Here is a 15,256-nt window from a genome sequence, read left to right as displayed (position 1 = left end):
CAAAAATTAATTTGCTTCAAAAACATTATAGTGTGAACATTTTTAGTCAATAAACATCAAGCACTTAACCTGCCTAGCAATGTGCTTAGTGCTAGAGATTCTTATAAGGAAAAAAAGATAGTCTTTGCCCTTTATAAGCTTAAAACCTAATGGGAAAGAATATACAATAGAAAGGTGGAAAGGGGCAGAGAAGCAGGTGGAAAGGGGCAGAGAAGTATGTATTTGATATGGGATCATGATGTGCATGGAGTTGAAAATGAGCAGAGCAAATGGAAATGAAGGGTTAGCTAAAAGTTTTGACCCTTTTTGACCCTTCTATACTTTTTTATTTTAATAATTTTTATTTACCAAATATATGCATGGGTAATTTTACAACACTGACAGTTGCCAAACCTCTTGTTCTAATTTTTCCCCTCCTTCCCCCTCACAGATGGCAGGTTGACCAATACATATTAAATATGTTAGAGCATAAATTAAGTACAATATATGTATACATGTCCAAACAGTTGTTTTTCTGTACAAAAAGAATTGGACTTTGACATATTGTACAATTAGCCTGTGAAGGAAATCCAAAATGCAGGTGGACAAAAATAGAGGGATTGGAAATTCTATGTAGTGGTTCATACTCATTTCCCAGAGTTCTTTTGCTGGGTGTAGCTGGTTCAGTTCATTACTGCTCTATTGGAACTGATTTGGTTCATCTCATTGTTGAAAATGGCCACATCCATCAGAATTGATCATATAGTATTGTTGTTGAAGTATACAACGATCTCCTGGTCCTACTCATTTCACTCAGCCATCAGTTCATGTAAATCTCTCCAGGCTTTTCTGAAATCATCTATACTTTGAGAAGAATTTTTCTCAATGTAAACTGTTTTTTCTACTTAAAGAAAGGCATTTCTTCTTATTAACAATACATACTACCCTAATGCCATAATTCTTAAATCCTGAAGACATAAGCCTAAGCACGTGAGATATTTTGAGTTTTGAGACAATTGACACTCCTTTCCTATTAACCTTGTGTATTGGCAATGGTCAAAGAGCAGAGGAACAATAAAAGTGGCAAAATCCATGTGTTCCTTGCCTCTTTTCTTTCTCCTACTCTTATAGCACAGGCTGTGGAGTATCCCTGTTGGTAGCAGGGAGAGAGCTTGGGAGGTAGAAGGAAACAACAGCAAGTAAAGGTGAATAACTATAGTCTGGTCCTCTCCTATTTGGTTAATAGTCTGGCTGCTTTCTTTTAAGAATCACCATGTTGTGTTATAATCAATTTCTATAAATTTCTTAATGCCTACTTTACCTTTAGGTCCACAAATAATGCATTAAGTATTCTAAATATTTTTGCTTTGTGTGTTATACTTTTGGTATAATAGTAATTTGTAACTTAATGAATTAACAGTTTAGTACCTGGAAGATTTGACCAGGTGTTCTTTGAGACATTTCATGCCATAAGTCAGAACTGCTATTTGTTTTACAGGAAATTTTGGCTGTTCTCAGGAAATTTTGAGCATTGCAGCCATGATGCAGATTCAGAATGTTTTTGTAATTCCACCAAATCAGAAAAATCAGGCTGTAAGTTCAACTTTTATATTAATTCTAAACCTGTTTCAGACAACTTAATTCAGTGTTGATTATATCAGCAAAAGTTATTGAAGAAAAAGCATATCTTTCTACTTTTAGCCCATTTTTTCCCATCACTAGGCACAGTCTTTATTGTTTCTCTATAAGTCTGTCTTACAGTCTTAAAATAACCCTCCCCTCATTTCTGCCTATTACTGCACATAACCACTTTTATTGCCAAATCCTGCCACCACTTCCTTCACAATTTCTTTTGAATATAGTGCTTTCTGTCTATGTTGTCACAGACATCTATCCTCTATCTTCTGTTCTTTTTAAACTTTCTCTTTCATCTCCCTAGCTGAGTATATACTACTTTTGACACTGTTGTCTTACTTGGAAATCACTTTGACCATTGCAGTCATAACTCTTGCCTCAAGATCCTCTGATTATTCATTGCATTTGTGTGACATTGGGCAAGTCTTCTCAGAACCTTTAAAGTGGGGAGAATGATTCTTGTATTATCTACTTCATAGGGTTGTTGGGGAAAAAGTGATTTGCAGATCTATACATGTGAGTTATTATTCCATTATCATCCCATAAACCTTTGCTTGACAAGTCCATTATATCCTTTAAAGGACAGGGACATTATATGTAGAAAGAAGAGCCTAGTTCAGTATCATATGTGACAAAAATTTAAGTTGGTGCTTTCTTATAAATGAGACAATTAGATAAAGTGGAATGGTGAACAAACTTGTCAGAGAAGAGTGAAGGAAATAAGTAAAATGATCTGAGAAAAGAGAGATAATACAAAGTGTTTTCTATTTAAGAAAAAACAAAACCCTTTGTAATAAAGAATTGAGTTCTTCCACACTATTGTTAGAGAAATGGAAAGCCATAATATGATTGCAAAAAAAAATTAAGCATGGTCAGGGCTTTGGGCCAAGGTAAGTAGTAGCAGTATTTAAAAGCCACTTAAAGAAGTTGGAAATTCAGGGCAGTGTAGGATTAGGTTTCAAATAAGAATTCTGGATAGGACAGGATTTTGATAGTGTCTGTCTGTATATGTAATTGAATCCATGGGAACAGATGACATTGCCCAATCTTGGAATATGAAGAAATAAGTAAGAAAGAATAAATTTAAAAAAATGGAGTCCTAGGGGATGGGGATGACATTTGATGTTGCTTCTCTGAAAGAAAAAACATAGGAGAGAGGGTAGTAGATGTATAAAAACTATATTGTAGTTAATGACTACATAAAAATTTAAACATTTTTCTTTTCAGATGCGGGAACACCGAAAATTTGCTGTGGAAGAAGGTGACCATCTTACTATGCTTAATGTGTATGAGGCTTTTATTAAAGTAAGCTAATTAAAATACTTACTATATTGTTTTTGCTTAAATGAACACAAGTCCCTGAGTATGAAGTTTTATGAAGATAATGATGAAGCTACCATTTTTCTTCTTATTATTATTTTTTAGGAATACCTACATAATCTCTGGTTATTGGTCTCTTTATTGTTGGATAGAGTAGGAGAATCATTTGCCTTAGACAAAAAATGTTTTAGTAGATTGACTGACCAGCATTCTATAGGATTCTCAGGCTTCTTAATCTGGTTTTGCCACTAGTCTGGTGAAATGGCTCTGAAGACCTGTCTCTTAATTAAGATGGTCTCTTAATGTGTGGATAAATCCATTATATTTCAAGATTAATTTTTCAAATTTGATTTAGTCAGGTTATCTAGGACATTTCTACACATCAGTTGTTAATTTATAAGCATTATGCTAGTGCAAGGATCTCCAAGTATACATATATCTTATCAATTTTGAATTATATTTAATGTTATGTGCCACAAATATAGCTGAATTCAAGTTAACATTTATAACTTATATTTAACCTGCTAGAGAAGTTCAGCTATTTAAAAGTGATGACTTAAATTTCTTTATCTGGATTTACCTGGAAGGGACATTTGAGAATCATTTAGTACACTCTTCTCATGTTATGGATTAGAAAATTGAGACACAATATTAGAACAAGAATAAGAATTCATATCCTCTGACTCCCAAGTGTAATGTTCCTTCCACAAAATTACAGTGCCTTGTATTCCCTATTCCCTTCCTCCCAAACCCCCTCCCTTTTTTTTGTCTTGCAGCACAGTAGGAATTCACAGTGGTGTCAGGAGCATTTCCTTAACTATAAGGGGCTTATGAGAGCTGCCACTGTAAGGGAACAGTTGAAAAAGCTACTTGTCAAGTTTAAGATACCAAAGAAATCCAGTGAAGGTAAGAATAGAATGGAAAAGGGAAACTTTGTTCAGAACTTGGCCTCCTGTGTTCTGTTTATTTTGTCCTAGAGTTTTCTTTGTAATTAATACTGATACTAAAATTTACTACTTTAAGGTTTACAAAGTGATTTCACATTTTTAATCCTCAGAAGATTCTTGTACAACAGACACTACAGCTTTCCCCTCTCTTCTGTAATGAAGAAAGTCAATTTTAAGAGGTTAGATGACTCACTCTAGTTAGTTATTAATGTCAGAGGTGGTGGCAGTGCTCTTCCTTTTCTACTCTGCTCACTTCTCTTTACAAGAATAGATTTTTCCAAAACCTGCTTGCAGTCCTTATAACTGTAATTTTATATTACAAGCTGTGATTACAAATGACAACTTGAATATGCAGTAAGCTTTTATGTATCAGATATTATTCCATGGATATTTATTATGATTTCAGAGCCCCAAAACAAAATTGATGGCTAACAAAAATTACAGTTAACATCCACTAACATCCACTTCAGAGAACAGTTGGTAAGAATTTCATTTTCTCACATGACCTCTGCAAGAGGAAGTTAAATGGATACTTTAGACAATCTTTATATACTCATGAAAAATACTGTCATTCACTCAATAAAGTGCAGAATGATAAATGTAGAATCAAGTTTAGTTTCTTTAAAATTTTCAGAAAGCTTAATTTTCAGTTTTCTTTAGAATTTACCCAAAAATGCATTAGTCTGATTAATATCTTTTAGAGACTACCCAATTGGTACTAAATAATTGGGATTTTAGATGACCTCAACAGGATTCTTCAAAGATCCCTCTTCAACCTTGCACCTTTGCTCTGGTAACAATGCAAAAATTAGAAAGAGTTCAAGGATGTATGTTAAGTAGTTAATTGATAAAATGTATAAATTCAAGCTATTAAGAGGCTGACTAATGTGCAACAAGTTCATATTCATTGTGCATAATGTTCATTTAGTCTTAAAAGCAGAAGAAAATTACCTTTTTATATTGAAGATGACTTTTGAGATCTTGATTTTATCTTATTGTTACTGCATCAATAGATGCAAGTATTTACAATAGAAAAAAGGTGAGTTTGGGACAGTTTTCTTGTGCTTTTATTTATATAGAATATTAAAACTTTATCCAGCCTCTCTAGCCCCTGTTCTGAACATTATTTGTAATGTGTATACTTTTAAAAATAATTTTTTGTAGTCTGTATGATGATTGTATACATCCACATTCAAAGTAAGATTATTAGACATTGAAAAATTCTAAATATTTGTTTCTAAAAAGTTTGTTACTTTTCTGAATAGAGAATTTTAAAAAAAAATTTACGTTTGTCTTTGAAACTGTCTCAATGCACACTTGTTTTTAGGACTTGTTCTCCTCCTTTCTAAAGGAAATAGTTCTACTTTCATAGTCCCTATTTTGTGCTAATCATGAATAAACTTCAGATGGGGTCAGTATAGAAGCTCTGGTGTTTTCACTTTGGTTTTTTCAGTGCTACTAATATGTTTTTGTTGATGTGGATATTATTTTAAAGTTTGCAGACTACAGTATTATAAAATGAATTTTTTTTTTAGCATTAGAAAGTCAAAGAAGAAAGTATATAATCATTTGAAATAATGCTATTTTCTACAAATTTTGATATCAGAAAATGAAAAACTTCTTAAAAGAAAACTTTAGAAAATAAAGGCTTTGTATGAGAGAGGGAAAAGATTGCACTATCCAACACTAGAGGTATAATTTAATGGTTGAATTTGTAAAATTAAGTTGTAAAATTTTAATACATTTAGTCAGATCAAATTATTTAGTTTAGTTTTGGACCCTGGTCATTCAGGTACAGAATATTTTTTAAAAATTTCAGAACTATGAGACATTTTCTTTTTTCATGGAACATGTAACTGGAGTATGGCAGTTTACAGACAGAATTTTTGAGAAGACTATATTGAGAAGCAATTGTATTTTCTTATTAATGTATGTACAATTTTATGTTTCCTTGTGATTTGTTTTATGATTGAAATGTATATAATATGATATTTGTCTCTTGATTTTGTTGTACTTATGTTATCAAGTATTTGTTTAGCCCCATAAAATTTTATAGATGATTAAAATATCTTCAAGCTTGTTCATTTAAACATTAGTTGAGTAAAGTAAAAATATCTGATAGAAAATTGTTTCATAAATTGTATTTTTTAAATTTTGTTTAGGTGACCCAGATCCTGTTTTAAAATGTATTGTCTCTGGATTCTTTGCTAATGCTGCTAAGTTTCATTCCACTGGAGCTTATAGGTAAGTAATATTTTATGTATCAATGAATAAAGGAATATTGAAAATATAATGTTGCCTTCACTCAAAAAGGTGATAAAGATAAATACAGAAAGTAGGTATTTAAAGTCAAACTATTAAAAAAGTTGTGGATATGTTGCTTTTTTTTCTTTTCCTTTGCTACAATGTTTTAGTCTTTGGAGGTAAAAGGAAGGGGAGAAAAGGAAAAAATGGAATGTGGGGAAAAATATTTTCTTTGTGTATATTTAAAGTTCATTCTTTTTTCTTCATTAAGATATGATACATGTCTATAGGAAAATCTGGTTGTAAATTTTTAAATGTTGATTGGATTTAATTTATTTTTAATTTTTTAAGGACTATCCGTGATGATCATGAATTACATATACATCCTACTTCGGTACTCTATGCGGAAAAACCACCTCGATGGTAAGTTACTTTTAGTTTGATAATAATTGTAGTGTTTCTATTGAGGAGAGCAGGGGGTAACTACACCAAGCCAAATCTGGTTCATTTGACAACCAACATATTTCTCAAGGAGGTCAATGCCTATTTTTGTTTCCTTCTCAACCATTGCCATCATATTCAGGGATTTTAATATTCATGTAGATTTTCCTTCATATTCCTAAACTTCCAGTTTTCTCAATCTCCTTATGCCCTATGATGTTGTTCTTAACTCTGCATTAGCCATATATAGGAATGGTCATACACTAGAGCTTATCACCACTCAAAGGTATTCTGGTTCCTTAATAAGAAATTCTGACTTTTCCTTCTTTGACCATATCTTCCTGATATTCTACCTCTTCCTGTGCTTTAGCTCCTGTTCCTTTTCTTCACCCCTTTTTAAGACTTCCATTTTTTCCATACGTCACTACTTTCTCAGTCTATTACTCTTGCTCTAACTTTTACTTTCCTACTCCTCCAAACTCAGTCTCAGAATTAGCTATTTCAATCTTATACTTGTACTCTCCTTTTGGATTCCTTACTCTCTTATCTTATTGCTATTTTTTCTTGCCAAATCTGAGCCAGGATTTACTACTAACAATAACCTTTTATCTTCATACCCTTGAGCTACTCAAGTGAAGCTGGAGGAAGCCTCAGAACTGCAGATTGAGTACATTACAAATTCACATTATTAAACTTCAACTTTGCTTCACTGGAGCAAAGAATGCCTTTCAGTGCTCTCTCATTGATTCCTTATCCACTCTTCCCAGAAGCTATTCCAAAACATCTCTTCCTTTCCAGTTCCCCCAATACCACCTCCACCTTAATTTTCTTTCATTTGAAAATGTTGCTTCTTATTTTATCGAAAAAGTTGACTTTTCACTTTCTCCCATTCTCTTCATATTTATTGGAACCCTTTGTCATCACCTCATATTTTCTCCTCTTTTTTTTTTTCCAGTCTCTGACAAATAAATGACCCATCTCTTTGCCAAAGTCAACTCCTCTATATATGATTTTTTATGTCACTCTCTCCTATCTTGTCCTGCAGATTATTGGAGAAGATTATTCTCCTCTTGAATCTTCAACCTCTCTATTAATGAGTTCCTTTCCTATTACTTAAAAAAAAAAATTCCAATTCTCCCCCATTCTTAAAAACCCTTCACTAGATCTTATCGTCCCCTCCAATTCTCTTCTTGTATCTTTCCTCCTATTCTTAGCCAAACTCTTTGAAAAAAAGTCTTTAACACTTTCTGCCTCCACATCTATCCTTTGATTCTCTACCTTTTTATATTTTAGCTCCAGCTTCACTCAACAGAAGCTGTTGATCTCATAATCACCAAATCTGATGGTCTTTTCTCAGTGCTAATTCTACTCCTAATACCTCTCAACCTGTATTTTGGTGTAAGTCAGTTTATTAAGTGTTTATTATGTACTAGGCCCTCTAAATTTTAAGGAATTAAGGATTAAGAAAGCCTTGATGGAGAAAAGGAATCACTTTGAAGAAGTGGTAGGATTTTAATAGACAAAGATATAAAGACTTCCTAGGTAAGAAGAATAGTACAAAAACAAGAAATTATAATTCAGTTTGCTCATTCCTCCTAAAAATGGATTGGAAATAACGTTTTCCAGTGGAAGGAATTCCATATGTTCTATCTTTGTCATTTCAGGGTTGTCTACAATGAGGTCATACAGACTTCAAAATACTACATGAGAGATGTGACTGCTATTGAATCTGCATGGCTGTTGGAGTTGGCACCACATTTCTATCAGCAGGGAACGGTATGAATTCAGAGTTCATTAAACGTGTGTGGGAGAGTACTCCATTTACTCCCATTTTTATTTTAATTTCACTACTTTTGTAACCTTACTTGAAAAGTTTAGATTTCAAAAAATGGAACAAGAATTCTTGAAAGTGGGCCCAAGCAACATTTCTTAATAATAAATTCATGAGAATTTTCCAAATTCACCTTGATTCAATAATGTGCTCAGAGATTCTCAAAGGAAAGATAAAACATTGTCTTTTTAATATAGAAAATTGTTACAGATTGTGAAAGTAAGTGTACTCAAAGTAAATGGTAGGATACTTAATATTAATTTATTTTAGATATTGAAGGGTACTTAGTTCAACTTTTGCCTACTTTTCATTTCTAATGTTGGTTGTGTTTTCTTTTTTTTCTGTTTCTCAGGGCTCTTGTGATTAGCTCTAGGTAGTGTGCCATGGAATGAAAGTATGGTTTAAATGAATGTATTTTTGTTCAATGTCCAATCTTCTATTAATTATTTATTAGATTATATAATATATCATGCTATATGTCCAGTCAAGTATGCTTAGATAGAACCAGTATTCAGGGATGATAGCTTTATTATGTCCTTGCAGTTTAGCCCCAAAGTCACTAATAAGCCCTATCTGTATCTTACAGTCAGATTTTATTTATACATGGATGACATGTCATCTATGGTGTGACAGACTTTTCAAGTTACAAATAAGAAAGAACTTTTAGAACTTCAAATAGTTTATAAATTGAGGATTCCTTGTTCCCCTAAATTTTCTAATACAAATTTTCAGTCTAGAAACTAGCCAGATCAGTGGCAGTTTGAAAGGCATGATTTAAAAAAAAATGCACTATTGAACATGTCTCTAATATATGTAAGCAGAATAGATACAGAATCAAATATTTTTATGAGCTAGGACTAAATTTGATTTAGTCTAGCAAAAGTTTAAAAAAAAAAAGATGCATCGGGTATCTATGTAAAATCCAAATAAAAAACTGCCTTTTGATAGTATACTATCCAAGAATAAAAATAACATAAAATACAACCCTCCTTCCAAGCAGTTGGTATTCATGATAAAAATCTTTGGTTTTTTTCTCTCTATCTCTTTCTCACCTCTCTAATTTTTTCATAGTTCAAACTGACAGTATATAAAGCTCAGGTGAAGTGGAGCCAAGGGACTAGGTCAAGGACATTCTAAAGTCCCAGTAGCATAGGAGCCCACCCAAGCTCCTACCAGAAATAAACAAATAGATATTCAGATATTTTCCGGAGTTTTCATGGATAGAAAAGAGAATGCCTCCTTGAGAAATGAGGCATTCAAAACTTTTCATTAGAAATGTAATTTAGGGGCAGCTAGGTGGCGCAGTAGATAAAGCACCAGCCCTGAATTCAGGAGGACCGGAGTTCAAATCTGGACTCAGACACTTAACACTTCCTAGCTGTGTGACCCTGAGCAAGTCACTTAACTCCAGCCTCAGGGCGGGGAAAAAAAGAAATGTAATTTAAAAAGTTCTGAAAAGTGCTGGAATAATTACAAAGTGTTTGATCAAATAATTAAGTTTAGGGAAATCTTTAGAGCAGCATAAATTTGAAGATGTCTCAAGATCAATGTTAACAGAATCGAACTGAATCAGTTCTTTTATTTATATTAAAACTAGTTTTGTAAGTTTGATGGAAAATGACAGGAAACTGGTCAAAAGTTCAGGTTAATCATTTGTGTTCTCCTTGTTACTTTTCCCAATTGTCCGCTTATGGTTTCAGTTTTTCCCATCATTTGCTGTTTTTTCTCCAGACCCATTTGTTTCCATCCTTTTCTCCATTTCCTGAGCCAAAGGCAGTTTGAGAATTGGACTTCTATCTGTAGCCTGATTATGCTAAGAAATATTTCCCAGTTATTCTATAACATTTGTTTTGTACTTGTATTTGTGATGTTTTGTTGAGATTAAGTCTTAGTTACCTGAAATAATTGACTAGATTTTTTTATTACTGGCTGTTCTGTATCTGTGTGGCTTGATTGTGTTATTTACATGACCTTTATTTTTCAAAGTTAACTAAAAATTTAAGTATTTTTTAATGTATATGTTTTTTTTTTTTTTTCCCAGTAATGAAGTTTCAGAAAAAGAAGTCTGTTGATGGCACTCATTTTCTTTGTTAATCAGCATTAGTATTTTTCTCTTTTCCTTGTTTTTTTGTTTTTGGCAAGGCAGTTGAGGTTAAGTGACTTGAACAGAGTCATACAAGTAGTGTCAAGTACCTGAGACTGGATTTGAACACAGGTTCTCCTAACTCCAGGGCCCGTGTTCTATTTATTATGCCATCTCGATGCCCCTCATTGTTTTTGAAAGGAAGAGAGACTGCATCTTTTCTTTTCCATTCTCAAAATAGGAAAAGAAAGAGTTTTCTTTTTCTTGTGCCCTTCTTTAGGGTATGAAATGTTAATAGTCAGTCTGCTTAGAACCTTCTATATGTAAGCAGTGTTCTGAGGGATAAGAGGTCTGAACTTTCTCAAGGATACTTTTCATACCTTGGAGACAAAATCTAATTGTAGTCAGGACCACAGAGAGAGGATCATTGTCCTAGATCATAGTTAACCTCATTAGAAGTCCTATTTTGCAAACAGGTGACTTGGTGTTTTCTTTCAGAGTCTTCTGAGATGTATAGGTTTGAAGGACAAAGTGAACAATAGTAAGAGACTGACCTATTTGCATACTGGAAGAAAAATGTTTTGATGTGAATTATTAAATGCATATTAAATGCATACTACAACATAAACATTTTTATATATTTTAATAATCTTTTTGTCATTTCTTTTGCAGCCTCTTTCAATGAAAGCCAAAAGGGCCAAGGTTGATGACCAGTGACCATAATCCAACTGCCGTTGACAGCACCTGATCCTTTTCTTCTTGGTATTCTCCAAGATGTAGTTTTTGAACCTTGGGACATGTAATCCTAGACTTTTCACTGATGTAAAGCTGTCTGTTCTGTACTTTTCAATCAATTAATCTGTTCCACTAAATGTATAAAAGCCTGTCAGGATCCTATAGGAGTTGATGCATGAGCAGGATATGGCAAAGATAAAGCTGAGCTTGCATTGTGGACATTTTGCTACTTGGCTGATGTGGCCATATTAGTTAGCCTGGGCATGTTGTCCCTTTAACATGGGTAGGCAACCAGAAAATACTGATGTAACTTGAGTAAGAACTGGAGCTTCTCTGAAAGTACAGAACTGCCTTTAAATAGTGTAATGCCATGTTAAGAAAGATGGAGAATTTTGCATACTACAGTTCTTACCCTTTGGACTATATGTGATTTGATGGATGTTAAGTTGAATGCCTTGTTGAATGCAGAATAGTCCAGGGAAGGATCTGACTTTAGAAAGAAACATCAGGAGTTTTACTTGAAATCTCTCTGATACCTGGAGCATGCCTAATTAGAACAGGAACTTAAAGCAATAGAGGCAATTTCTATAGCTTCTCATTTGCCTTTTGTCCCTATTTCCCCACTGTATAAAACTTTAGAATGGCATCCATTTAAAGTGAAATGAACAATATGTTTACATATAAGCTCTGTATTTTTTTAGCCCTTGATCACTCAGGGCTCTCCTGGTAATTTTGGAGATCTTTAAAGGGCCATTTGTGAGTGATATACCCCTAGGACCCATGAGCACATATTCCCTAATTGTAATGAATGTATGCATTTTCACAAGTGGGCTTGGCTCCCTCTTTTGGGATTTGACATCTTAGACTTGATGCCACTGGCTTCAACACTAGTGAAATTTTATGAAATTCCAATTGGGAAAATCTCATGAGAATGCTACTTAAGCAGGGATTAATAGTTTAGATGCTCTGAACTTCTGTAAATCAGGAATATAACTAATAGTGTGTTAGTAATGGCTTTATTTTGGCTCTGTATTGGGAGGGGATATCCTCCTTTTTCCAGCAGGCTCTGGTCATACTGATGCCCCAAGCCTACTTTGCTATAATAGTGTTTGCATTTAAACACAGTAGCTGCTGTAGGTTTATTTATTTATTTATTTATTTTTACTGTTTCGATGACATTTGTTTTAAAAACATTTAGCTTAAAAATTTATTTTTGTACTGACATTTATTTGATGAATGGGCCACTTTTGGCACCAACATGTACTTTCATTTTTTTCTTTCCATTTTTAAAATGTGTAAATAATAGCAAAACTTAATCATGATAGTGAATTTATACCTAGAATAAACGTTTTCCTCCCTCTCCTTGGCTTCTGTTACTTGTATTATGAAACATTTTCATTAATCCAGTCCTTTGAGAAAAGGAGAGATAGAGAGAAAAAAAAAAAGAAAGGTAAGTTATCCCACTCTCTGATAGCCAGTACCTTTGGAGGGTATTAAGTCTCTTTGCACTAGCTCATGGTGCAGAGATGAATTAGTCTGCAAGGAAGACCCACAAAGCACCCTAAGAGCACAACGTGAGGAGACTCAAATATAGTTGTCATTGACAAAGAATGGAAAAGAGAGAACAGATGCCTGTGAATTCCTTCCACATTTTCCAGAGTTCAGATTCCACAGGAACCAAAATAATGTCATTTTAGAAGGGTGTAGTTTCCTTCTTGGTAGAATTTGCTAATAGTTGTAAACATTATTATCAAGAAATATTTGTTAAAAATCTACCTCTTTATAATACTTGCTCAGTAATGTCCAAAGCATATAAAATGTGTGTGGTGTCTTATTGAAAATGCTTTATTTCATACAAAGGATCTATGTTCAAATTCTAGCTGGGCTTCTTACTACTTTTGTGGCCTAAAGCAAGCTAGTTTCTCTTTCTAGGCCTTAGTTAACTCATCTGTAAAATGAGGGGGTTGCTTTTCATCATCTAAGGTTTTAAATTCAATCATTTTATTAATCTAGTCATAGTTTTGTGCCTTCAGCATTAATATTTATTTGAAATAAAATTTATTTGAAAATTTGAAAAATTTTATTTTGAAAATTTATTTGAAAATATTTATTTGAAATCAATACTCTGATGATAAAGGAAAGTTTTGTCTGTAATTTGCAAAGAACGTGTTCCTGGGGAGCCAGATAGTGAGAGACATCCACAACATGTCTACAAAACGTTTTCTGTGTTCTTAGCTCTGTAAAGTTGGCATATGTTTCTTGCTATAGATTAAACAGAATAATAGATATCCCAAATCCCAAAGAGTACAAAGTAGAATTACATTACAGATTGTGTCTGACTGGTTGGAGTTCTTGGTTACAGTACTGAGTTATGATCAAAAGGATTAATTGAAACTGGAATTGCTTTTAATAATTCAAGAATTTTGTATTTGGAGGCAAGGAAATAAGATTGGAATTAAAATTCACTTGTAAGTGATTACATAGTGATCAGATGAATGGAAAAATATCACTATAGATCTGAAAATATTTATTAAATACTAGGTTTCAAGCAATATGATGAGCACTCAGATTGAAAACACAAGTAAGCCAAATAGTCCTTGCCCTCAAAGAGTTTACATTCCTATCAGAAGACACATAAAAGGGAGCAGGAAATGAAGGTAAGGAAAGAAATCAGGTAGGGCAGGAGAACCATCAAGAAGGAAGAAAAGAGGCCTGGAGTGTGGAGTCAGGGGTTAAAGTGGAGTAGTGCTGAGGCTTCTGGAGTTGGGAAGTAAGTGACCAGTCAGGGGAGCTGGGCCTCAGGATGGAGTTAAAGAAGCCTAGAGAGTCAGTGGAGCAAACATTGATCAGATAGTTACCAGATCATTTTATTCAAATTACTGATGTTACTAGTGCCCCAAGGTGTCATGCTTCATTGATGTTTTCTTTCTTACTCGTGGTTTACAAAGAACCTTCTTAATTTTAAGGAACTTCATCCATCATTGTCCATTGCACTCACCTCAAAAAACATTCCTGATTGCCTCTAGGATAAAGGAAAAATTCCCTAGCCTGGCCTGTGAGTCCTTCTACAGTCTGACTTCAGCCTGCTTGTTCAATCCTTTAAAACTCATTTCCCTTCATGCATTCTATATTCTAGCCAGATTGGAAGCAGATTTATTCCCTTTGTGAACTTGGGCAGATAATTTACTCTATCTTGAATTCCTCATCCATGAAAGGAAGGAATTGAACCTGATATCTATTGAGGACCCTTCTAGCTCTAGACCTATGATCTTATGGCTGTTCTCTGACCTTGTTTATTAATTTTCCTTGCAACATTTGCCTTTACTTATATTTTTGTCTTTGTTCCTATTTTATCCTTCTAGGAGAATGTAAAATTTAAAAGGATTTTATAATGTTTAGTTTTTTGTCTTTATGTCCTCAGCCTCTAGTATAGTGTCTTGTACATAGCAGACGTTTAATAGATAGGTATTGAATTGAAAATATTACTGAACCGCTTATTTGAGCATCACCTCTAATTGCTTAATAAACCTTTGATTTGGGGAATAGAGGCCTATTCTAGTTTGTAGCTTCTACAAAAAGCATGCTTGTGAACAATGAGAGACATCAAAATGTGCCAGCTATAGGGAACAATGTCTGTCCCTCAAGTTTCATGGAATCATCTGCTTGTCAGTGAAACCTAATCATGTTCAAGGGCCTCATCCATTATTCAAGGTTTTCCTTTGCTTTCAGTCTTGAGTTCTCTGAATTACCAAGGATTTACCTGTGTTCCTTGTTTTCTCAACTCTTGAATTAACCATTTCTTAGACTATATCACACTTCTCCTTCCTCCTTTTAGTCTAGTGTAAGGTTAAGAGGAATATCCTGCTATTGTAAGTTTTCAACTCTGAGTCCAGGGTACCGCTGAGATTTTTTTTTTTTGGCTGAGGCAGTTGGGGTTAAGTGACTAGCCCAAGGTTACACATCCAGGAAGTGTTAAGTGTCTGATACCAGATTTGAACTCAGGTCCTCCTGACTTCAGGGCTGGTGCTCTATCCACTGTGC

The 15,256-nt window shown here is 33.8% G+C and overlaps 1 protein-coding gene across 1 annotated transcript in view; it reads left to right on the top strand.

Moving 5' to 3' along the window:
* The window catches only part of DHX35 (DEAH-box helicase 35), a 54,643-nt gene extending 42,066 nt beyond the window's left edge, over positions 1-12,577 (top strand). The window contains exons 16-22 of the mRNA XM_074292660.1: positions 1,478-1,572; positions 2,842-2,919; positions 3,711-3,840; positions 6,044-6,125; positions 6,477-6,548; positions 8,231-8,342; positions 11,153-12,577. Coding sequence (XP_074148761.1) covers positions 1,478-1,572; positions 2,842-2,919; positions 3,711-3,840; positions 6,044-6,125; positions 6,477-6,548; positions 8,231-8,342; positions 11,153-11,197 — 614 coding nt within the window. The 3' untranslated portion in view covers positions 11,198-12,577. The remainder of the gene's footprint in view (positions 1-1,477; positions 1,573-2,841; positions 2,920-3,710; positions 3,841-6,043; positions 6,126-6,476; positions 6,549-8,230; positions 8,343-11,152) is intronic.
* Positions 12,578-15,256: the final 2,679 nt, after the last annotated feature.

Source organism: Sminthopsis crassicaudata, chromosome 2 (assembly GCF_048593235.1).
Source record: "Sminthopsis crassicaudata isolate SCR6 chromosome 2, ASM4859323v1, whole genome shotgun sequence".
In the NCBI taxonomy this organism is placed as follows: domain Eukaryota; kingdom Metazoa; phylum Chordata; class Mammalia; order Dasyuromorphia; family Dasyuridae; genus Sminthopsis; species Sminthopsis crassicaudata.
This window is presented reverse-complemented; position numbering and strand designations above follow the sequence as displayed.